Source organism: Vipera ursinii, assembly GCF_947247035.1.
Source record: "Vipera ursinii genome assembly, chromosome: 8".
Classification (NCBI taxonomy): domain Eukaryota; kingdom Metazoa; phylum Chordata; class Lepidosauria; order Squamata; family Viperidae; genus Vipera; species Vipera ursinii.
Genome location: NC_139519.1, coordinates 19,275,066 through 19,301,160, shown reverse-complemented (window position 1 = coordinate 19,301,160; position 26,095 = coordinate 19,275,066). Strand labels below are relative to the sequence as shown.

At 40.0% G+C, this 26,095-nt stretch overlaps 1 protein-coding gene across 5 annotated transcripts in view; it reads left to right on the top strand.

The window, feature by feature from the left end:
- ARHGAP32 (Rho GTPase activating protein 32) overlaps positions 1-26,095 on the top strand; it is a gene marked incomplete at its 5' end in the record, with an annotated part of 92,823 nt that overhangs the window by 27,701 nt on the left and 39,027 nt on the right. For 3 of the 5 annotated variants that reach the window (XR_014493198.1, XM_083368660.1, XM_083368662.1), the window contains 6 exons: positions 2,131-2,217; positions 8,929-9,066; positions 9,596-9,688; positions 11,066-11,188; positions 12,077-12,154; positions 12,601-12,682. Coding sequence is in view for 3 of the 5 variants with exons in the window: in XM_083368660.1 (XP_083224786.1) it covers positions 2,131-2,217; positions 8,929-9,066; positions 9,596-9,688; positions 11,066-11,188; positions 12,077-12,154; positions 12,601-12,682 (601 nt within the window). Of the gene's footprint in view, positions 1-2,130; positions 2,218-8,928; positions 9,067-9,595; positions 9,689-11,065; positions 11,189-12,076; positions 12,155-12,600; positions 12,683-24,803; positions 25,023-26,095 lie in introns of those variants that run through there. The other 2 variants (XM_083368661.1, XM_083368663.1) reach the window with 2 other exon arrangements.

The window sequence follows — 26,095 nt, the reverse complement described above, 5'->3', positions numbered from 1 at the left end:
TCTCGTAATCTTTTTGACACATAACACCCAATCATTCATGGCTGGCTGGATATTCATTCACGCCTTGGTCTTGCATAATGTCCTCCCTAGTTAGGACAGATCAATGTTTATTTGCTATGTTAACAATGATAATAGCTTGTTGACAGGCTGTGGGTTTGGATGCAGTAATCAACTAGGGCTTGACCTTATCTCCTAAAGGAAACTTTAAATTAGGGAAAAGCTTTTCTGATTTAGAGCACATGCTTTGCATGTGAAAGATAAGACATTCAGCCTCTTAACATATCCAGATAAGGCTGGGGGAAAAAAATATCCAGCCAGTTTGCATAAATTAGGGTTTGCAGTCCTTCAGATGTTGCTGAATGTTAACTCCAGCAGTCCCGCTCAGTGGAATTGGATACTTGATAATGAAGTATCTCTACATATAGAAAGACTACCAAATCTTAGTTGACATTGGCGCCAGCATAGAAGGCCATGATTTGACTTGATAAAAAGCGGCTTCCTGAGATCCTCAGTTTCTGTCCAGCTTGTACATAATGTTGATGTCAACTTACATAATACATGACGTGCATGAATACAATACAGGTAGTCCTTGGCTTAAAGGCGACTGGCTTAGCAACTGTTTGAAGTTACCACTGGCCTCTGTGGGCTACTTACAACCCAGATTCAAAGTTATCTCTGTCTCTGTCTCTCTCTGTCTCTCTCTGTCTCTCTCTGTCTCTCTGTCTCTCTGTCTCTGTCTCTCTCTCTCTCTCTCTCTCTCTCTCTCTCTCTCTCTCTCTCTCTTTCTCTCTCTCTCTCTCTCACACACACACACGCATTGCATTTTGGGTGCCTGGCAATTGGTCCACATTTACAGCTGTTTGTGGCAACCCACAGTCACATGACTGCGCTTTAAGATTATTATTATTTTTATGCTGGAAATCGGCATTGTGAACAATGGATTTGCTTAAAGGTCGTTCGTGGCTTTCGCTTAACAACTGTTGCAAAAAAGATTGTAAAATTGGGCATGATCACATGATGATCCTGCTTAACCACCATCTTGATTAATGATCACAATTCCGAGCTTAACTGTGGTTGTAAATCAAGGGTTACCTGTGGTACACAAATCCCCACATTTCTGCATGTCACAAATGTGTAAAGGCTAGGGGAGATTTTGCCTGATACTTTGTAGGAGAAATCAATAAATTTAAACAGTCTTCCAAAATGTGTCTGGTAAATTTTCTATCTATCTATCTATCTATCTATCTATCTATCTATCTATCTATCTATCTATCTATCTATCTATCTATCTATTGAAATAGATAGAGATAAATATATAGAGATATAGATAGATAGAAATAGATAGATATAGATAGGCATCTGGAAATGTTTTACTATTTAATCTTTAAAGATGATTAAGTGTATAGATCAGGGGTGTCAAACTCAATTTCATTGAGGGCCGCATCAGCATTGCGGTTGCCCTCAGGGGGCCGGGTGGGCGTGGCCTGGGTGGGCGTGGCCTACTGGGTGGGTGTGGCTAGAGTGCGTATGGCCTACTGGGTGGGTGTGGCCAGCTCTACATCGTTGGCATCAAGGGTGCCTATGGGGGCCTGGGCAGGAGTGGGACAGATCTGAGGGTCTCTGGCAGAAGGAGGGTCTCTGGGCCAGGGCCAAGGCAGTGGGGGCTCTTCCCTCACTGTTTCCAGGATGGCTTCGCGGGCCGCATGAAACCACTTCGCGGGCCAGATCTGGCCCCCGGGCCTTGTGTTTGACACGTCTGGTATAGATAGAGGTTTGCCTTAAGTATTGGGGGATTGTGGAACTGATTCTATGAACCTAGTACTAAAACCCCTGCTGATTAGGAATTTTGTTATTTGAACTTTCTTGAACTGTATTGGCTATTTAAGAAGTTTGATGTAGCAAGATGCATGTTATTGGATTTATAGCAGAGTATAGAATGTTTCTAATCTATTAAGCCAAAACCAAAACAGCCAGCCCACATTATAATAGTTGTTTCTTTGATGGAAAACACATTTTGAAGCAAGTTGGATTTAAATGTTCTATTTTTTATATATGTTTGGCTTATCTTTGTTAACTAACCTAGTCTTTCTGTATCTCTCTTTCTCTCTCTCTCCCCCCCCTCCCGAATAGCTTTCACTCCCCGAGGAACAGAATGAAGTAACAAGAAATGGCTGTGAGTCCAAGGAACTTGTCTACCTGGTACAAATCTCTTGCCAGGTAAATAATACTACCCTTCTTCTCTTGATTTTATGAAAAGTCATGAGCTGAGTGATATTTGGGTGATTCTTTTTTCCCCACTGTTTATAACACATGAAGTTAATATTGGGCTTCCGGAAACACCCGAGTAACTACTCAATTAGATCCACTTGTCCTGGAATCACTTACTTATTTTTGTTGGACCTGCATACAATGAGAAATTCAATTACGCTAAGGCAGGGGTAGGCAACCTTGGCTCTTTTATGACTCATGGACTTCAGCTCCCAGAATTCCTGAGCCAGCTGGAATTCTGGGAGCTGAAGTCCACGGGTCATAAAAGAGCCAAGGTTGCCTACCCCTGTGCTAAGGAGTATCCATGAAGTGATGATTCAGACTTTAGTCAAAATGTTTCTGCAACCTGTGCTAACGTATTAATAATTTGCTCTATACGTGTTGAATATGTGATCACCATTTATGACTTTCCCAATCGGCTTCCTTCGAACAAAGTCAACAGGGGAAGCCAGATTTACTTAACACCCACTTAACAACTGTGGCCCAAAAAAAAAAGTGTAAAATTGGGTGCAGTTAACAATCACCTTGTTTAACAACAGAAATCCTGGCCCCAAACTGTGGTCATAAGTCGAGGAATAACTGAAGTTAGGTATGGCTCCCCTATTCAGAAAGGGCAAGAAAGCCCTCACTTGAGATGGGGAGGGTAGGTGGGTTTTATGAATTCACAGATGAGGAAACCTCAAAGGACATTAATTGCAACCTTGAAAAATGTCTGTTTTTCACAGTTCACGCTGGAAGCAGAAAAACAGCTTTAGAGGTTTAGAATTTTAATCCTTGTACTGCAGGGCAGAGAATTCGAGTATTTGTGCTAGGTTATAACGGCCTTTGTGCCTTTCAGCTGCAGTATTCTGCATATCCCTGAGCTCGGGCACGGAGGTATACCTAGTGGTTAATCTTAACAGGCCTTCTGTACTGTATTTCCAATTACAGAATATTCTTTCACCTTTTTCATCTGCCAGAGTCTGACGGTTGTTTTTTTTTTTAAAGTCCATCTCATCCTTTTAACACTTTTATTGCTATGACATTTTCTGTCTTTCTTTCTTTCTTTCTTTCTTTCTTTCTTTCTTTCTTTCTTTCTTTCTTTCTTTCTTTCTTTCTTTCTTTTTTTCTTTCTTTCTTTTTTTCTTTCTTTCTTTCTTTCTTTCTTTCTTTCTTTCTTTCTTTTTCTTTCTTTTTTAAAAAAAAGACTTTCTGGAGAGAACTGTTTTAAGCTCTGCTAATATGCAGTATTGACCACATCTGGAATACTGAATCCAGTTTTGGTCACCACATTAACCCCCCCCCCCCCAAAAAAAAAAGCTCTGGAAAAAGTGCAGAGAAGAGCAGTTGGGATGATTGAAGGCCTGGAGACTAAAACATATGAAGAACCATTGTAGGGTATGGCTAGTCTAGAAAAAAGAAGGACTAGAGGTGACATGATAACAGTATTCCAATATTTGAGAGGCTGCAACAAAGAAGAGGTGGGTCAACTTATTCTCCAAAGCACCAGAGGGCAGGACAAGAAACAATGGATGGAAACTAATCAAGGAGAGAAGCAACCTGGAATTAAGGAACAACTTTCCAACAGTGAGGACAATTAACCAGTGGAACGGTTTACCTTCAGAAATTGTAGGTGCTCCATCACTGGAGATTTTTAAGAAGAGACTGGATGGTCACTTGTCTGAAATGATATAGGGTCTCCTGCTTGAGCAGGGAGTTGGACTAGAAGACCTCCAAGGTCCCTTCTAGCTCTATTCTGATTGACTTCACTTTTGGCAATTTTAAATATTGTCTGTCCCCAGGAACATCTTTCCAAGCACACAGCAGATTCGAGGGGTTTACAGCACACCTCCTCTTTTAGGAGAGAAAATCTGTGTGTATTCAGTACCCTTTTGCTAGGACTGATATGTTGTCTGGTCTGGAACAAATGTTGTTCCTAGTAGAGACAAAAGTTGACATTCCCCAGTCAACGTCTGTGCCACTTTCGAAAGAGTAATCTACACGAGGGCAAAGAAGGCTATGGCATTCAGAAAAAGGAAATCTGCATGGCCATTGGACATAAACAAAAGTCTTGGGTTTGTTACCGTTATATATAAAATCTGAAAAACCAAATGTGCTAGTGGAAGATGGTCATTGGTTAAATTGCATCCAGAAATTAGCTTATTAGTTTGGCATATATCCATATACTTTTCAAAGGCCTCGGCTGCTTAGAAGCAATTTGTTGCGAATAAGAGGAGCATTGTAGAAAGCAAAAGAAATGAGTCCTTCTAGCAACAGCCTGTTTAAAACTTCTGGACTGGAAAATTTGTTTCTTTCCCTTCACTGAGTAGCTTGCTGAATGCACTTCAATTTATCAACTCCGTCTGTAGCAGATAAGTAGACTTTTAAAAAAAAAATAACCGCAGCTTTCATACCCTCTACTTTTAACATGGCCTACTTGAAATTCTCTGACTCTTTGTCTCACTAAATATCTGTGATTCAGAAACATCTTTCTTTTGGCAGGTGAGGGGAGAGTTCATAATGGTTAGCATGCTATTTTTAAGTTATCGGTTGCTTGAAACAAATGAGGAGGACATTTGACTAACAAGACAACATTGTTTTCCTACTCAACCATCTTAGACTGGGTATCGCTGAGAAATTCTATTCCTTTTCCTGCTTTCCCCATATATCTTTCTGTCAAAATAACCATATGGATAAACTGTTGAGAATTGTTTTGATTTCCTCCTCCTCCTCCTCCTCCTCCTCCTCCTCCTCTAACTTCTTTCCCCCCCCCCCCCCGAATGATAAACAATAATATTCAAGCTTTGCATCGGCGGATTACATTTGATTGAAAAGTGGTAGAGTATGTAAGTCTGTATTGAAAATTGGGGAGGGTATAGACTGAGAATAGGAATTAAATAGCTAAGAAATAAATTTTAGATTTATTTATTGGCATATTGATTATTTCTCCTGTTGTTGTCCCAATACGGCACATCCGTTTTCTCAGAGGTGTATGAAAATAGACAAAACTAGCACATTTCTTGTGTGTCTCGTGTATTTTATATCTTCTTTGCAGCAGCTGCACATTTCTGTTTCTTAGTTGAGCTAAACGTCAGGTCAGACCTGCTTGCTAGATTTATTTTTCTTGTTTTTAGCACACTGAACAATGTTTTAGCTTTGGAAATTTCAGCCATTTGTCCCAGCTTAGTTTTTCTCTCCTTTTAAGCCTGAAGAGATGTCAGGCAGTTCTGTTGAGAGACTGGACAAAAGGCTGGCAATTACAGTCTCAGTGAGTGATGTACCTTGGCAGTTCTTTCTGTTTATTATGGAGCAAGGTACTGTTTAACTGTAAATCGTAGTGAAAGGTTATACTTAACTGAATACCCCTGAAATATAATAAGTGTGAAAGTAAAGGCAAAGTTTTCCTTCTTTGACTCCTAGTAACTGCATGGACGTGTCCATGTTGTTGCTTTTGGGTCAAGACAGAAGTGGTTCTCTATTGCTTTCTTCTTGGTAGTACCTGTACGTGAACTCAAAATCAATTTCCAGTTTTATTCTCCTCTTCCATCAATCTGATATTAGATGTAAATAAGCCACAGTCCCCCAAGACGGTTGCTTTGTATGAAGCTTCTTCCTTTCAGGTCTTTAAAGGAGCCCCATCTTCGTAAGTTGTTCCTTCAATGTTCATGAGGAGCTAACTTGCTGTGTTTGAAAAAAATGGCATGCACTTTATGGATGTTGTTAGGTTTGAAACTGTCAAGATGGGAAAGACCAGGTCCACACATGCAGGTCTAATTAAACTGATTTACTTGTAGTCACGCTTATGCGCAGGAATCTTCTCAACTAATGGTTAGCGGCTGCTTGGATTTAGATACGGGTCAGTGGAATTCAAAGGAGGTTGGACTTTGCTAGTGGCTACATAAGGATTCTAGGCTAATCCCTCTTTTAACTACGCTCCTAGGTTCTGCTACTCTTTCTCCTACAGTAACCAACCATTTCTACCTAAAGACTTCATACTATGTGATATTAGGTCGCATTTTCACCAACAGGTGCTTTTTTAATGCATTTGAGCCTTGATTGCCAGAATTGCAAATTTAACATGGTCTTTTGTTTGACAATTCTCAGCTTAAGTTATCTGGAGCAGAGGTCACCAACCTTTGGGGCACTAGGGTCCGGTTCTGTGGAGAAAGATTTTTCCAGGACCGGAGAGTGCATGGAGGGTTTTGTGTGCTGCCTGCATCCCACGGATGGGGCTTTGCTTGTTGTGTGCGGACCGGTTGCTGGCATGCCACGGACCGGGGGTTTGGGACCCCTGATCTGGAGAATACCACCCTAGGACAGGCTGTATTTAAGTTACGGAAATGCTAAGAAGTGTCAATGAAGATAGTTCTCAACTAAAAGTTTTAATGCATCATCCATGGTAACATGGGAGATGGTGATCAGTTTTTTTACTTTTTTTTTTTTAGCACTAAACAGAAGATCTTCATTGGTAGGTAGGAAAAGAGCCTATCTCAGATTTTCCCAAAGAAGTTTTCATAGCTATTGTTATTAAAACTTTTTACCCTTAGAAAGTCATCCCAGTACGATTGCTTATAAAGAACAGCAAAGCTTTGCTGGTTTAATACTATCTGGAGTATTCTCAATGCAGCATACATATTAGTCAGAAATGTTCTATTACTATATCTTTTTCTGTGACCTTGAGTAACCAGCTTACCACTCTGAAACAGTCATGCTCTTAGTAAAATAAATTTATCGGCACTGAGGAATTCTAAATAATTTCAAGATACATAGATGAAAGATACTATTAAGCCAGTAAGTAACACACTTAACTGGAGACGCTGTCATCTAGAGGGGAGAAAACTGTTCATTATATTGCCAGATGATTCACAGCCCCATCTTCAAAGAGATACAAACCCATTTCTTTAGCAGTTTTCATTGTTTGGCTGTTAAGTATTTCAAATATAGTGCTGGTTAAAAAAAAATGCTGCCTGCTACAGATTTACGTCCGGGTGTTGCACTCAATATTCTTACATCAGAATTGCCAGCACTTATCTCAGTCTCCTTCCCTCTTTCCCTCCCTCCCTGACCTATTGTACTTACATGTTTTTCATGGAATGTGACTGATAGCAAATTGTTTAAATTAGAAGTTGTAAAGGGAGACTGGAATGTAATAAAGTGTTGAAAGCCGCAAATCTCTTTTCAAATAGCCAGAGACTTAAGCTGTATATTTTTCATCCTGCCATTCAGAAGCAGATTTAATCAAGAGAAATAGTCCAGCACTACAATTTTGAATGCCTAGAAACCCTTTATTACAGTATTCTTTGGTTACCTGGTTCTGTGCTCTTTTTTCTTTTTCACACTTCTTAATCATAATTTCCCTCAGCAAACATATTATTTAGATGCTTACCCACAGTTGAATATGTTTCCTAAGGATTGGCTTGAAAAATTAACACGAGGAAAGAATGCCATCAATATTCGGTGTAGGATAAATGCATTAGTAAAGTACATCCACCTAAGATACTTTGTGAGGTACTTTGTCGCAGTTTATTAGACACTATCCAAAACATGAGCGTGAAATGTTATGGCTGGGGTTAAATTGTTTTCTTGATTTGTTTGTTTGTTTTTTTGGCTGTCTACGCTGTTTGATATGATTTGGAAGTGTTTGAATTCAAAAGCCACAAAAAGGCCACAAAAGACACCAAAATAATATACAAGGCAAACAACTGTCTTTTGTGACTCTCGTCCTTCAGTTTGAATAACTACTGAATATTCATGCCAACTTCAGTTCTAATATCTCAGCATTCAAAGATATTTTTAACTAACTGGCTTACATTTTTCTTTCTGTTGAGAAGGGGTGCTGGAATTTATTTAATGTGACATATTAAGGCAGCTCAGCTCATATTCTAATCTCCATGTCCTCGTCCTCGTCCTCGTCCTCGTCCTCGTCCTCCTCCTCCTCCTCCTCCTCCTCCTCCTCCTCCTCCTCCTCCTCCTCGCTGTTGTCTATCCACTGCAGGAGGAAGGCCTCTTCTGCATGTCTCCAACCAATACAATCCTGAGATTTCTTTTGCCAGTTGGGCCTGCAATACTTGGTGATGTCATCGCTCCATCTTGTTTGAAGTCTCTTTTGTGGACGCTTTTTTATCAAGGGGGATCCATTCTATGACTGCCTCGATCCATCTGCCATCGGTCCTTCTTGCTATGTGACCAGCCCATTTCCATTTCCATTCTTTTACTCTTTGGATGGCATCATATATTTTCATTTGTTCTCTAACCCATGCGCAGGTCTTTCTATCTTGTCTTGTGATACCTAGCAGGTAGCTTTTTCCATGGCTCTTTGCGGCATCTTTTAGCTTTTGTATCGATTGTGAAGTTAGTGTCCCTGTTTCGCTGGCCTAGGTTAGAGCAGGTAGCACACCTTGGATCGAAAACTTTTCTTTTCAGGCATAGGGGGAGGTTGTTGTTGAAAATTGCATTTAACTTGCCATTCTAATATATTGGTGTTCATTCAAAGCACTCTATTATTATACAGTGACGTAAGGAATTTCACTTAGAGGTTGAAAATGATTAGCAAAGCCTGGTTGAATGAAAATGTGATTAATTGTGAAGAATGTCGGTAATAACCAGGTTCATAGAGTCCTTGCACATTGATGAAGGAATGAATTAAATGACACTCTAGGGTTTTTTTTTCCCTGTCCCTAGGGCAAGAGCTGGATTGTGAAGAGGAGTTACGAAGACTTTAGAGTGCTTGACAAACATCTCCACCTATGTATTTATGACCGACGCTTTTCTCAGCTTTCCGAGCTGCCCCGTGCTGATGCCCTGAAGGATAATCCAGAGGTAAAAACAATGAAGTTTTGTTTTTTAACTAGCTGAAAAGTTCTAGCTATGGAATAACACACACACACACACACACACACACACACACACACACACACACTTCATTTAATTATTTATTTATATCCCACCTTTTTATTTATTTATTGTTAATAAATAACTCAATGTGGCAAACATAATTAATGCTCCTTTGTCTCCCATTTTTCCCCCCCACAAGAACAACTCCGTGGGATGGGTTGGTTTGGAAGAGAGGGACTGGCCGAAAGTCACGCAGCCAGTTTTAATGCGTAAAGGTGCGACTAGAACTCACTGTCTCCTGGCTTCAGCCTGGTGACTCTGAATTGTTTAGAGAGACTTCTATCTATCTCTATATTTACCTCTATTTATTACACACACACACACACACACACACACACACACACACACACACACCAGGGGGAGGGCAGAGGGGAGAGAGAGATTGCTTCAGTTATGTCCCTAAAATATGTTCTCCATCAGTAGAATTACCATACTTTTCCCTCATCCTCTGCAGCTTGTTAGCCAGATGCTGATGGCTTACCTCTCCCGACTCTCAGCCATTGCTGGCAACAAGATAAATTGCGGTCCTGCTCTCACATGGATGGAGGTACAAGAGCCCGCTTCACTTTCTCCTCGGTTCATCAAATGCTTTGTGTCTGCGTGTCTGCCAGCTGGCAAATGGAAGGGAAGAAGGGAAGTTTTCAAAATTGGAAATGGCCACTCAGGCCCTCTGCTCTTAGGCTACACCAGATAAAAGCAGGAGTGACATCCTCATCCTTCATTGTATAGATCCTCCTGAATCAAGTCACCTAGCAAAAAGTCCATCTCCATTGAGATTATGGCCCATATAGACCAGCACTATGTGTATGTTGTAGATCGATGTTTTTCAGCTTCTCGGCCTGCAGCTGAAATTTTTAAAAGGCAGCCCCATGGTAGAACACCTTGCAGGAGTCTAGGCGAGGAGTAATGAAAGCATGAGTCACTTAGCCAGGACCTCAGATTCCAGGTAGTGCTGCATCTGGCACACAACTGGATAACTCTGCCTCCCTCCCGAGCCCTGATTTCGAACTGTCCATGTAGTAGTAGCTAAGAGTCCAAGATGTCCTTCAGTCCCCAGATCTGCTCTTTGAAGGAGAGTTGGCCACCAGGAGGCAATCGTGGAAATGTCAGGAACCTGTAGCGAAGAGCTGACTTCATCTTGCGCAGGGGTTCAGCTGTGGTCTGTTTTGCCCTGTGTAAACTCTCGTAGCCTCTAGAACTAAATCAAGAAGTTGATAGCATCTCTTGCACAGCTTCGGATAGCAGTGGATAATGTATCCATGATTTAGCTATGCAAACAAATCGTGGCCTCCCCCAGCATCTTAACGTACCTTATTTTCCCCCAAATAAAAGACCTAACCAGAAAATAAGCCCTGCTAGCATGGTTTTTCAAGATGCTCGTAATATAAGCCCACTGCAAAAAATAAGTGCCAATTAAGCCCATCAGCCAGGCTTAGCACTTAGTACCGTATTTCTCCAAAAATAAGAGCTAACCAGAAAATAAGCCCTACTAATGTGTCTTTTGGAGCAAAAATTAATATAAGACCTGGTCTTATTTTCGGGGAAATATGAGAAATGCTAAAAAGTAGAAAATAATGGATGAAGCCCTGGGGTATTCCAGAAAGGACAGCTGAAATGATTATTCCTCCTCCTCCTCCTCCTCCTCCTCCTCCTCCTCCTCCTCCTCCTCCTCCTCCTCCTCCTCCTCCTCCTCCTCCTAAGTAATGGAAGCCCTATAAAACAGAGCTCTACTTTCTGCAGAAGTTTGTTGTTCTGTACCACAGTGCCCGTAGTCTACTTCTGCCTTTTTTTCAGCAGGAAGCTCCATTTAGCTCTGCTTTCTTTTAAAAATCAAAGTGAAATTCTCCTCTATAAATTTGTTGATTAAATAAACTGCTCAAACCTGTACACCTTTGGCTTCCTCACCACCTACCTTGTGTTGCAGATTGATAACAAGGGGAATCGCCTCCTGGTTCACGAGGAGTCGTCCATTAATGTTCCTGCTATTGCAGCTGCTCATGTTATCAAGAGATACATCGCCCAGGCAGGAGATGAACTCTCCTTTGAGGTAAATAACGGGAGGATAAATATGTAAGGATTTCAGTGCATGCTGCCCAGAAAAAGTTTTAAAACATTGTTTTTAAAAGCTTCTAATAGCTCTCTGTGTTGCTTGTATAACAGTACATTAATTCTCTTTGGGAAAATTAATTTGAGGTTCTGCACTTAATTTTAAGAATGGAGACAGAGAAACAAATAGGCAAATAAGTGCAGATTTTTAAGTAGAGGTAGTCCTTATGGCCATAACTGAGGCTAGAAATTTGGTCGTAATTGTGCCAGTCATTAAGCAGGACATATAACCTTAAGGATCTGATTTGACATTTTTTTGTGACAGTCATTAAGGGAGTCACCATGGGCATCTTGGGGGCATTTTTGGGGGGGGCAAGGAACCAGAAGTAAATGCCGATTTCCAGCCAAAATTGTAAATGTGGTCATATGACCGTGGGAAGCTGCAAACAGCCTTAAATGCAGGTTAAGCATCGAGCACCCAAGATGTGATCAGGTAACCATGGGAAGGGGTGTGTCTGTTAGAATTTTGAATTTAGGTCGTAAGTACCTTTATTTGGGTCCATTATAATTTTGAATGGTCGTTAATTGGCCAATCATAAATTGAGGACTACCTTTAATTAGTTTGTTCAACATTCTTTCCGTACACACAGTGTGGCTATACACTCAGTTTAACCAGCAGTCTATTTTATCTTTTAGCTGCTCTTCAACATTTTCTTTTTATGAACATATAAAATGTCTACCGTGTAATGCTCATAAATTCATATGTGCATGTTTAATAGGCAAGAACTAGTACTATTTAAAGTATTTTGTATTCCCAGCCCGTTAAAAGTAAACAACAAGATAGTGCTTTGCATCACAGTGAGAAAATATTTCATTTCTTAATTTCCAGGTTGGAGATATAGTTTCTGTTATTGATATGCCTCCAAAAGAACTGACCACTTGGTGGAGGGGGAAACACGGATTTCAGGTAGGTCCAACTATTAGGTTAGTTAATACGGCAGGCTCTAAAAGTAGTGGAGGATGGATACTCGTTCTAAAAAAAAATTACTCTGTAATTGTTTACAATGTATTGTTTGCATAAATTTTGGGGGGGGAAATTGAAAATCTCCCTGATCAATATCAGGGTAAGAGAAAATTCTTGAAAGAGTAATACATCTCTGTCTTTGGAAGCTGTGGACAGGCAAAATATCTAGAGTAAAATGAAATCCAGGTCTAGCAAACTCCTGCTCTATTCACATATAAAGCAGGGGAAGAACACTCTTTTTACTAGAACTGTCTAGGATTTGGAATAATCAACTTCATTGCAAAATCATCAAGACGTCTCCCTCATTCCATGGTTCTGTTGAGATTGTTTAAATGTCTTATGGATACAAGTTCTCTTTTTTTTCTTCCTATCTCTATATGTCACTCTAGGTGGGCTTCTTTCCTAGTGAATGTGTTGAACTAATTAACGACAAAGTTCCTCAGTCAGTGACCAATTCTGTACCAAAGCCAGGTATGTGTGTGTGCTTTTCAAGCATATGTGCCACAAAATGCCAATTTAAATTTTGTCATCTTACAGTTTTCTGTACCTTTGCTATGGGATAAAGTTATTTCATTGCATTCATCCATGCAAGCTTATTTTATTGTCTAGTTTGTGCTGGTCAAACATTTTCCTTTGCACCGATTTCTTTATCAGTTTGGGTGAGAGAAGAGGTTTTTTTTGTAACTATTGTTACAAATCATTGCTTGGTCATCATCATAAACCGATGTGCTTTTCAGAGTTACTCTGTAGAGGAAGTTAATTTCTTGCCAAGTAAGAGAGATGGAAAAGATAATTTGCTTTCTCTTCCATTGAGCTTAAACTCCCCACATTTCAGACTCAGAACTGATTCATTGCTGGTGAATTGTGAATCTTCTTTACAGCTTAGATTAATAACTAACTATATTATGGTTGAGGTCAATTCAGGTGGTATTCTTGTCATCACTTTTTAGTTGCCCATGTTTTCCCAGAAGGATCAGGAAAATTTTTGGTTTTAAGAAATACAGATGCCATAGGGATAAAGGGTTGCAAAGCATTTTATAAGATTAAACAGACCTGAACATGAATCTTGTTTCATCATATACCCGAAGGCAGAATTATATAGATGGAAAATGAGAGTCAGCATATCAAAACGGGTTCTCTCAATAGACAAAGCAACAAATTTGCTGTGTTCTCTGGATTGTCCAATTTAAGATGCTTGGGATAAGAACAGACTTAGATAAATTCCACAACTTTCTTTCTCTCTGAGACTTATTGCCCAATTCCAAATTGAATTGCAAAATCTTCTAGATCATTCTGTTGCAATTTGTGTTAAGGATAGGGAATAGTAATAATTTTTACAACTGGCATAAAAGTTCCACGAAGGAAAATGCAATGTTCTCTTTATGCCCCAAATATTTAAAATCTGGAGTGTAGGACTAAAAGTCTCTGCTTTGGGAAAATGCTATGTGTATTCTTTATGACATTGATTAACTGTAATGATGTGTACCTTGTAATTTCTAAGAGAATGTAGAGACATAGTTGTTGTCTGTTCCTTTTTGGTGTATACCGTAATTCCGTTCTTAGTTGTATGACACCAGTCTTTTGAATAGTGCTATAAAAGATAAAGATGGAACAGATGTTTCAGCTCTCTCTACATTATAAAAATCATGCAAACAGATACCTTCATTTTTATTGGTCTCTTCCAATTCCTTTTCTTTTGGGTGCTATCTATATCATTTGGATTGGTGTCATATCACTGCAGATGTCAAAGATGTCATCCACTTCATGTGAATGTTTTGTTTGTTAGCTTAACCTCATGCTGTTCATCTCATTTTACATGTGCTTTTCTGATGTTGTCTTGGAAGCGCTTTTATTAACGTTTGTGATTCTTGAAATAGCACTTTAACAAAAGAGAAGATGTGATTTGGAGTTGCTTGTCTAGGAGACACGTGCTGTTAAAAAGCTCTTAACATTTGTGCCTTTTGTAGAACTCAAAAACACTGCTAATACTATTATGCAAATGGAGTTCATCCTGGCAGCGCCTGGATAAATGTAATCCTATTTGTGGGATAAAGTATAATAGCTCATGAATCTGATAGTCTTCACGTGGCTTTTGTTTTCAGTATCTTTTTAAAATAATAGTTTTTAAAAGTATTAATAGTTAATCATATCCCATTATATAAAGTAAAATTCAAGGTTACCTAGGCAACTTATACAGAACGGGAGGCTTGACAGCCATTTTGGAGTCATTGAATTGGTGAGTTCCAACTGTTCCAGCAGGTTGTCCAAAGCCATGGATAATATGTACCATTACAGATGCTTGCAAATGCTGAATTTGCTGGGATAGACACATCCTGGGTATGGAACAGCAGCACATGACAGGTTGCATATAACCAGAGATCTGATACGTAAAATAATTCATGCCATCCCCTTGAGCCAGGTGGTTGAACTGGTCCACAAGAAAATCTGTGTTGACCTAATTGACTTTTATTGGAACATGAAAGATTGTGATGGATGCACAATTCATTAATACAGTTTCTGAAAGCCAGTGGTCATAAACTACCTTCCTTTGCAAGCAGACTTAAAGTTGTCTGAAAGGAGAAGGAAAGCATATTTCAGGTTAATTGAGCACCTGACAGCTTATAGGATGGTGTTTGGTACTAAATAAACCTCTGTGAAATTCTTTAGCTATTTTTTATAGTATTGTTCTGCAGCCAGCCAAGAGGTTATGCCAGGATAATGCTGAAATGGGTACCTATGAATGAAACATAGCATTGTCATTCAAAATGCAGCTGTTTTTCTGGTTAGGTTTTTTTTAAAAAAAAATATTTTTAGAGCTTTTGCAAATTGGGGATGGCTAGGGAGAGAGGGCTTCTCTTGAAAGCAATGCCCAGTCAGGTTTTTTTTAGTATGGGAAATGATGCAGGGAGATAATTATTTCCACAGTTACAAAAAAAAAATATTTTCTGTGTTTCTTTTGCACTGATGGTCAGTGGTTAGCCAGCTGAAGAATGGTAACTCATCCTCTAACTGAATGATTTAAGTGTTTTGAAAGTAAATACACTCTAATTACAATGTACTGCTGAATAATAGAAACTTCCATTGATTTTCAGAAGAGGTTTGGGGCATGCTCAGACAACTGTGGAAGTGCTCAGCGCATGCAAGAGTTGGGTTGCTGAGTAGCATTTAACTCTTTGGACAATGTCAAAGAAATAGGTGTATGCAAGTCTAGTCTTTTGAAATGAAAATGTCTTATTTTTCTAGGTGGATATTCCTGTTAATAATGTGTTTTCTCTCCAATTGTACTTTCCCAGTCTCCCCTGCCCCTGGAGCCCGTCCAGCATCCTGGAGCTACTTTCCCCCTTGTACGTTTTCATTTATTCTTTTTCTTTTCGTTTCCTCTTTTTTTTTTTTTGTAAAAAAATTTCTTTGTAAAAAAAAAAATCAGCCGAATTTGTAATTGCATTCATATGCAACAGTAAACCAGAATGCTTGTTAGCTCCCATTGGAGCCCTCAAGGACAAGTTCTGTCATAAGGTTTTTTTGGTCATGGTTTGTAAATCAGAAACTCTGCCATGTTCCTTTCTGAACAAAACAAAATCAGATATCAGAATTTGTTCTTACCTTTTTCTTCCTTTCTCAAGAGAATATCACAGCAAACAGACCATGGAAAATGCTGTCTGGGATGATGTGAAAATGATTGAGCAAGATACTTGCATTTATGTTTATTCCTGAAAAAGTCAGAATTCTGGTATATTGTTGTATATTAATGTACTTGGTATCCGAGGAATGTGCAATACCTTTACACTGTGATTTTCCTTGTACATTTTTTTTATTTCACACTATGCATTAAAATGAAATCTACAATAGAAGGTAAATAGGGGAGAAGAAGAATGAGCTTGAAACCAATTTTTAGGAGTAAGTAAAATTGTCCACTATCTATTTATTTATTATACATCCAGTATTTGTAAAATCATATCCCAGAGTAGGAGAGATTACATAATTTTAAAAGTGTATGCTTTGGAAAAATATTGATTTTCCTATACAATTACACAAAGGTTTTTTTTAGTACACAGACAGACAGACACACATACACACTTTTTAGTGTTTTCTACAATTAATTCCTAGAATAAATTTTTGAATTCTATGGCATCAGAGAGTGAGAATTGCATAAGCATAACTTACTATAGTATTAATAATTTTCATGACAATCTATAATACTTTCTTCATTGTTAAGAGTCTTTAGCAGTAGTAGAAGCACATAAGCTTTGTCCTACATTCCCTTTGTAGTAGCAAAGCATTCCTGTGCAGTAAGATTATAGCTTTTAATACTGTATTTATCTATTTATATTTATGATGGAGACATGTTATACTCCAAAATTGCAGCAAAAAAGGTACAGAACAAGGAATGGCCAAGTGTGTTGCCACTGAATCTCCACTCTGTATCCGGAAGGGTACAGCTTCTTTCCATAACTTCATTTGGAGCTTGCTTTCTGGAGAAAGCTACATGGGTGTGAGATGAGCTTTAGAGAAATTTCATTTGGGGAAAAAGAGAAAGCAGTGGAAATTACGGCTTTCTGTAATATGATACAATCTTAGGGAAAAACATAAAGTGTGCATGATTTTCTGGCTTGCTTTGACATAGCAACATGGAGGCTAGCACAGCTGCTTTTTCATTCCTTTCTGCTTTGTGAATATGGCTTCATCAGACAGATTAAATTTGCTTCTCCTACTCTGATATCACAGCATATGGCCCTAAAAATATTTTGTTGTGTTCCATACTAGACACGCTTTGCAGCAATATTTGTTCAATGAGTCTGTCAGTTTCATAATCTCATACTTGAGCATATGCTGTCGATTTTGTTCAGTATACTATGAATAAAACAAAACCATGGAAACCAAACTATTAATAAAACAAAACCATGGCAGCGGTGAAATCGGTAGGTTATTCTAAAGGCCCTGTCAGGTGGTTACATGTGACTGACTAACGGGAGCACTTTGCTGACGTCCTTAGCCTCAAACTTTAATATGCCCTACAAGGGTTGCAGCAAAAATATAGCACAATTCCATTTAGACAAGGAAACGGACCCATTGTAAGCAGTCTAATTGAATTTCCCAGTTAAGCAAAATCGTAACAGACATTAAGAAGAATAGTTTTGACAAACTAGTAATTGCCATGCTTTCAGGTAGAAGAGAATACATTCTAACCAAAGATCACATTGGATTTACTTTCATATTTTAGAACATAACCTAGCAGAACTTTGGAATTAGAATTTCAGTGCCTTAGAAAATCAAGGTGCTCATGTCCATCATTAAAAAATAATAACTTTTTTGTCCTATTTTGCTCCATTTTCCACCCTCCACACCTGCATCCAGATTTGGAGATGGATAGTAATGGTTCAGCATCTATTTCAGAGCCTCTGAACCAATCCCAACTGAGCTCAGGTAGAATGGATTATAGTTGATACAGTTTATAAACGAACTAACCCATAGTCTAACTCTGTATGTTGTAGTAATAATGCCAACTAATGGTTACTTGAGTCTGTTTAACTGTTTGTTTCTTACAAGGTAGAATATAGTTCCAGTTGTAACCGCAGGCTTGTCTTCTAAAAGCTAGAAAAGAGTTTCGCTACTATATGTGTATGTAAAAATATTTATGTTGATGGATATGCAATGCCAAAAAAATCAATGAGGTAACCAGAATTAAGGTTTTTTCCAGAATGGGTGCCTGGGATGTATGTCTGACAAATTGCGATCTGTCCATTTGTGTCAACATCAATTTTTACCAAATTTTATCTAATTGCTATTTCAAAAGCCTTCATACACCCCTCGTGTACATCTCTGTTATTTCTAATTAATGACAAGGGAATGGGGTAGAAAAAACAAAGAGTAAATATTGAAATCATATTTTTAATAGCTGTTTAAACAGCCATATTATATACAGAGCTGCCACGGTAAAAACTAGAAACTGCTGTGCTATAGTTGTCATAGCTACATTGCAAGAGTTTCAGACGAGGTACATTTATTGGGATAAAAATAACCAGAATATGCTGATGTGGTTGTGTATGTTGGGTAATGTCTCTGCATTAAGATGGTTATTTTAACAATAGTTTAGAGACTTTCACTGAAACTCCTGTTGTTGCCTTTTGTGACTCACACCATTTGTCGTCATAGCCTAGAGTCCTGGAGTCTATAGATATGGGCATCACACATTATTCTGAGAAGGAAACTCAGCAAGTCAGAAAACCCAAATTATGTTTGTTTGCAAAACTACATGTAGAAAACCACATCAGCTTTGGTTCTAATAGCTAAGATCCATTCCTCTGACTGGAAATAGGAAAGGTAGTAGCGGATTCCTTGCAACGAACAAACTATTCACAAGCACGCTAAAATCTAGCTAGAAAGTGCTTTTATAAAGAGGCTAAACATGAAATGTTCACTACATGAACCTTGCTCCTGCCAGTAAGAAGCCAAAAGTAAATTCTGTCAATTGGACCAATTAGTCTGAGGACATGGAATGGTTGACATAAAAAGTAGGGTAATAATACAACTAGCAGCTCACAATCTATGGGGCTGAATGGCTGTAATGACTTTAAGTGAACAACAACAGCAACAACAACAATAACAATGAGTCATGTCTTCTCCCAAACTGTTACTACTCACAAATCAGTATGGAGTTGGATAGTTTTGTAAGTCTAAATCAGGGGTCTTCAAACCTGGCCGTTTTATGACTTGTGGACTTCAACTCCCAGAATTCCTCAGCCAGGTATGCTGGCTGAGGAATTCTGGGAGTTGAAGTCTACAAGTCATAAAACGGCCAAGTTTGAAGACCCCTGATCTAAATTATATGTGCATGCATACCAAGTCTCAGTAGATGAGCTAAGCAGAGTGGAAGCATCTCTGAAGTCAGTGTGGAACCCAAAGGTCACTACAGAGATGGTAACCAGAGTCCAAATCCATAAAGTAAAAAAGGAAAGCACCATTTGAGCACAAACCAGTCAGAATCTTAAGAAATCTATCCAAAGGTCAGGACAGCTGGTTCCAGGAACATACATAACACTGGCATCCCCCCCCCCCCAGCATTATTGTACTCCCATGTGGGAAGTTCTACCTAGAAAGCTTCAAACTTCCAATGCAACACAAGAGAAGTGCATACTATTCCCTCAAAACACAAGGCTACTTGAGAACAGTAATGACTCATGAGTAGACTGTTACTCTCAAGGAGCATTTCTTTGGGTGTCTTACTGTTGATCCCATGGAATGTAGTTCTGAGGTCACAGACTCTTAGGAGTTAAGGCAGGGGTCTTCAAACATGGCCCTTTTATGACTTGTAGACTTCAACGCCCTGAATTCCACAAGTCAAAAAAAGGCCCAAGTTTGAAGACCCCTGAGTTAAGGTCTTCCACATATTGAGTGAAAGTGGATAGGTCTGAAGTCATATCCTACATTCATACAACCACATTCTTCCGCTCCTAAATGTGTGATATAGAAATGCATAGCTTCTTACCCTTTTTAACGTGGGTAAATTAATAATGAGTCTAAAATAATAAGGAGCATAATGTAGCAGCATAGGCAATCAGTTCCTTGATATACCGAGAGTGCAGTTCTCCACACACACACACCCCAAGGATCTTTTTTTTACGCTACCCATACCGACTATCTTGAAAGCTAAGGGTTCCTAGATGGGAGATCCCTTCCAGTTACTAGATTTTGTTGTTTTTTTCTTGTATGTTGCTTGTAGCTCTGCCCACCCCTACTGGTTTCCTAATTAATTACTTTAATCATACTTTGACTTAGGAAACAATATATTACCAGAAATCATGGCTGAACGTTTGTGGTTTAACCTGAATTGATAGCATAATACTCCCTTTCATTTACTCATCCCAAGGTAGTTATTGGACAATAGCAACAGCTTGATAAAGATTGGAATGGCATTAAAGACTGCAATATTCTAGCCAAATAACAGAGAATATTCTACCATCGTCTAACCCAGGGATAGGCAACCTCGGCTCTTTTATGACTCCTGGACTTCAACTCCCAGAATTCCTGAGTCAGCATAGCTTGTTGAATTCTCTGTTTGGAAGATCTTCCATTTTTCATGCACCCTATGCCACAACAGCTATCTTCTTAATATTAAAAGCCTATTTACAAGTAGGTAAATGAGCTTCCCTTCCATTTGCTTCTAATGCCTCCCCCACTTCTTCGGTGTGGATAAGCATAAAAAGAGGCAGAAAGTTTGGGGGATGGAGAGACATTTCACAGATTGCATTCTCTTTTTTGGACTTTTTGCTAGCTTTCTCCAGATACATGGGACTATATCTCTCATCATCTTCTGGCTGTGAGCTATTGTCAGTCTACATTAGAGACTGAAGTGGGACCTTTGAGTTCCTGGAGAGCATTATATTGTTTTCCCCCTGTGTGCCCCTTTGAACTATACTTTATTCTCCTTTCTATGCAACTGCTTTGAGGTGTGAGAACTGAGCAAGCACAGCTGAATACCAGCATCAGACAAGCCCATTATACCGACCCAGGGCAGCTGCCTTCAAGGGCTAAAATCAGCTTGTTACCAAGAAAGGATGGAAGAGGCATTGTGACGAATCACAATTAGGGTTGTTTCCCATCTGCAGTTTTATATGTCTTTGTAAACTCTTAGTGCTTTTTCAGTCCTCAGAGACACGGAATTATTCCAGCACTTGGTACATCTTGCACAGCAGGCTACCAAATGAGTTGTCGATAGATAAAACAGTCCCCTACCCTCCTGTTTGTTGATGTGAATGTCAAGCATGCATGAATTAAGTTTGCACCACAGTTGATTTGATCTGACAGCACCGTATACTGACAGCCAGGGAACACGTCACAATTTTTTTTAGCTAATTCAAATAATGGATTTTAGATGGGGATGGGGATTTCCTTTCCCTTTGAAGAAAACTGATTTTTTTTGGGGGGGGAAGGGAATCCTAAGATAAGAAATATTCTACATTTTCCTACCATTATTTCGATAGATGGTTTTCCACAAACGTAGCTCTACCACCCCTTGTTATAGTTAAATATTAAGGACAAATGTATTCAGTCACCGTTCGTTAATTTTAAACATTGTGGGCAGTTGTCAAATTCTATACCGGCCTGCCTTGGTGTTGTTTCAATGCTCTTTTTTTCCCCTGCCTATACCAATCCTCCTTTGCTTAAACTGGATATTTGGAATTCTCACTGACAGTGTAAGTGTTGGCAGGTTGTGAGACAGTCAGTATTATCACTCCTTTATTTCTAATGCAGAAGATTCCCACTTGGTCTGGAGAAAGATCATCTTCTAAGATCTTGAGAGAAAAGATTATTTCAAGATTGAATCTGGGTCGGTCACCGGGACCAGAAATTTCAGATTCATGCTGGAGCCCAACTTCAGGGAGCTTCTCCCTCCTGGAATACCTGCTTTGGGCTATTTTGTGAGTCATATTTATATGGTGCCTTCCTATTGGCTGTTTGGGGTGTTGATGGCCGGCGATTGGCTGCTGTTTCCTTCTGCCGCCAAGCCTTCAGTTCCTAAGTACTTGATAAGCCGATGGTAAATCGGCATTTCTATTGACTGACAAGGGATCTGTTTCCTTGGCAAGTGGTCCCCAATCCCCGGTCTGTGGACCAGTACCGGGCCATGGCATGCCAGCAACCGGTCCGCACAAACAAGCAAAACCCCATCCGTGGGATTCAGGCAGCACACAAAACCACGCTCCCTCCGATCCGCGGAAAAACCTCTCTCCATGGAACGGGTCCCTGGTGCCCAAAAGTTTGGGGACTTCTGTCTTAGGCTTCAAGGGGCTGTTTTGGGCTCCTTGTCAGTTCACAGGAGGGCTGATTTACCACCAGCTTACCAAGTACTTAGGAGCCGAGAGCTTGGCGGCACAAGGAAACAGCAGCCAATTGCCAGCCATCAACACATCAGTCAGCCAATAGGAAGGCACCATATAAATACGACTCACAAAATAGCCCAAAGCAGGTATTCCCTGAAGTTGGGCTCCAGCATGAATCCAAAAGCTCGGAAGAGTAAATCTCTTGCAACATTATCCTGGGAAATATCTATTTGCCTTCATTCACAAAGATGGCAGGGAGGATTGAATGAATAAATGACGAGCAGTTGGAGATATTCAGTGAGACCTTCTCTTTCGTCACAATACTTACTTTCTTTGCAGGAAATAGAATGGCATGTAACTGTGACCCTGAGTATGACAATTGAAGTCAGGTTTCCCTCTTCCTGATTCTTAAGTGTTAAGATAATGTTTTTGTTTTTTTATGAATGAGATGAATTTGTTTTTCATGAACTTTGTAGTCCTACTGTGGGTATGTACATTCTGCAAGTTTAAACATGTTCCTCACTTTGTCTGGAGATCTTGCCTATCTTGACAAAAATACAATTGAAGGTAGTGGATTCAGAGTCTTATTTCAGTTGTACCTACATTTTTGTTTGTTTATTGTTAGATGTAGATCCTACATTTATTTTGCCTAACTCAAGTTATTGCTTCCATCTGTTTTCCCTACAGCAACAACCCTGTGAGGTAGGTTGATCTGAGAGGGACTGTCTGGCCCAGCCAACTTTCATACCTAGGGGAGGACTAAAATTCAGTCTCCTGGTTTCTAGCCTGGTGTCTACACCAAGTTGGCTGAAACCCAGTGAAATTACATTAATATTCCTTCTAAATATATCTCCTCCTTTCACCATCTGCAGATTTTGGCATATCTCTGTAGTTGCAATCATGGGCTGGGGAGGAAGGTGGGAGGGTGGGTGGGTGGGAATTGTTTCTAACTTAAGGAAACTGCCAAGAAGTGTTAATGTATATCATGAACACATCCAAGCAGCTGAAGAATTATTTGACGGGGGTTCCAAAACAGCAGAGATGTCAATCAATTAGAATAGAGATGGAAGGGACTTTGGAGGTTTTCTAGTTCAACCCCCTGCTCAAGCAAGAGACCATCTCAGACAAGTGACTGTCCAGTCTCTTCTTAAAAACTTCTTAAAAACCCACAACTTCTGAAGGCAAGCCGTCCCACTGGTTAATTGTTCTCACTGTGAGGAAATTTCTCCTCAGTTCTAGGTTGCTTCTCTCCTCAATTAGTTTCCATCCAAAAAACCTCCAGTGATGGAGCACCCACAACTTCTGAAGACAAGCCGTTCCACTGGTTAATTGTTCTCACTCTGAGGAAATTTCTCCTCAGTTCTAGGTTGCTTCTCTCCTCAATTAGTTTCCATCCAAAAAACCTCCAGTGATGGAGCACCCACAACTTCTGAAGACAAGCCGTTCCACTGGTTAATTGTTCTCACTCTGAGGAAATTTCTCCTCAGTTCTAGGTTGCTTCTCTCCTCAATTAGTTTCCATCCAAAAAACCTCCAGTGATGGAGCACCCACAACTTCTGAAGACAAGCCGTTCCACTGGTTAATTGTTCTCACTCTGAGGAAATTTCTCCTCAGTTCTAGGTTGCTTCTCTCCTCGATTAGTTTCCATCCCAAAAACCTCCAGTGATGGAGCACCCACAACTTCTGAAGACAAGCTGTTCCACTGGTTAATTGTTCTCACTGTGAGGAAATTTCTCCTCAGTTCTAGGTTGCTTCTCTCCTCGATTAGTTTCCATCCATTGCTTCTTGTCTTGCCTTCTGGTGCTTTAGAAAATAAGCTGATCCCCTCCTCTTTGTGGCAACATCTCAAATACTGGAATACTTTTATCATGTCCTCCCCCAATCCTTCTTTTCTCTAGATTAGCCAAACCGAAATCCCGCAACCGTTTTTTCATATGTTTTAGTCTCCAGGCCTTTAATCATTTTAGCTGCTCTTCTTTGCACTCCCCCCCCACCCAGAAGTCTCAACATCTTTTTTGTAATGTGGTGACCAAAACAGGATGCAGTATTCCAGGTGTGGCCTTTCTAAATCATTAGTAAGTCAATCTAAACCGTGTCATAAACCATTAGAGCTGTATTTATTTGTTCTGTTTAGCAAATACGCTTGTTAGCCTTATTTAAACCAGTCTTAATCCATTTCCTCAATAACTTAATTGGATGCCTGTTAAGGCATAAAAAAAAATGAGAGCCGTCTCCTTACATTCTCTTTGTTTCCCCCCTCCCTGCCCATTATAATTAGGACTCGCCCAAAGGGAAAAGGGCAGTGGGCTGCCTTTTATTAGTCTCTCCCCCCTCCACCATCTCACTTGAGACGGACGGACAGAAGTGCTTTCGTGCAAACTCTCCGATCTCCCTTGCTTTGAATTTTGCCCTGTCGACTGAGTCATCTCTGCTTTTATGGCTGCTCCCTCCCCTTTCCTGTTGCTTCCCTTGCTTGGTTGATGGACCAGAAATGACACGAGGCTTTCCAAGGATGGGCTGGCCTCTGTTCAGCCTCTTAAAGAGTCACCTGAGCAGAGGCGTGGCTCGGCGGGCAAGGTGGAGCTGGACACGCACAGCTTGTTTCACAAGGGTGAGATCCTTGGGAGGGGCATCCGTGGTTGCGGGCGTGCCAAGAAGGTGCTTAAGCCTCGCCCCCCTTCTCCAGATATAAAGCTGTGCGGGGGGGGGGAAGCCACAGGCTCTTAACTGGAGGGGAGAGCTCGGCTCGGAGGGCGGGAGGGGGGGAATGGATCGTGTGTGTATGTAGTGTGGACTTTGTGCCGTGCAGTTGATCTCTCCCACTGCTGGCTGTAAACCCCTCTGTAGCTGGAATACCAAGCCAGAACTGATCAGAGAGAAACTCTGGCGATTTCTTTATACAGTTAAGCTGGCTGCTGAGTTCTTCTAGGACTGATCTACTTGGAGCTATATTTATTTTTTATTTTTGCCCATCATAGGGAACAGAAAAGGTAAGACTGTGCTGCTGATTTGTCCGATTGTCTGGTGGTGTTTTGTGTGTGTGTGTGTGTGTGTGTGTGTGTGTGTGTGTGTGTGTGTAAGTGCATGTAGACCTTCTGCTTGCTGACTTGTGGATTTGTTTCTGTGCCTCTAAAGTGATGTAATACAATGTGGGATAGAGGCGTTGATGAAAAAGAACCCTCTGGCGTGAGATATAGCTTGGCGCTTGGAGGCTGTTTGTTTGAGCCCAAGGAGTTTCGATAAGTGCCATTGTCAACAGGATCTGATCAAGTGTGCTTCAGGAGAGGATGGAAAAATGGAGTGGTTTCTTTTATTCGCATCTGTCATTTCATTCTTTCCTACATGGGGAAAGACACACAAGAACCTGTTACTCAGGAAGACTGAGCGTGGTGTGCGATTGTAACTGTCGTATCTAGAAAAACTAGTTTTGTTGTGTTATAGCGAGTAGGATTGTTGGAACTATGCCCTACAACCACTTGCCTGACTGGGAGACTTCTTGTCAAGCCAATAAAAGCTTTCTAAGAAGGAGCATTTTCCCTAGCTTGCATTAATTATAGACTAGACATTGTTGTGATTATTTTGCCTTTTCATAAATATCAGTCCTTGGGTCTCTTGGAATTGTAGATACATATTAACTCCAATGTGGAAAAAACAAAGCTTTATTCAAGTAGACATGAGCTCACAGCAAACCTCTAGAGATGTTGGAGATATTGGTTTGCCACATAAATAACTTTTTAATCTGTGTGTATGAAAAGTATTAGGGCAACAATTCAGATCAGATCAGGACTCCCACCACTTTTTGTCCCCACTTTCCGCCGTAGAAGATTTAAAAACTTTTCCAATCAAGTCTTCCGTAGCTCAAAACAGCTGCAACACAGTCTGTGATATGCTAAAATACCAAGAGTATCTACCTTTATTTGTTTTGCATATCAGGTCAAAAACATGTTAAAGTAATGTAGGTGGGGAAATAATAAATCTATTGTTCTGATAAATTGCTTTTTAAATTTAAATGTAAAGGTTTGAGCCGTTCTTGCCTATTTAAAAAAGGATCCATTGTTTTTTT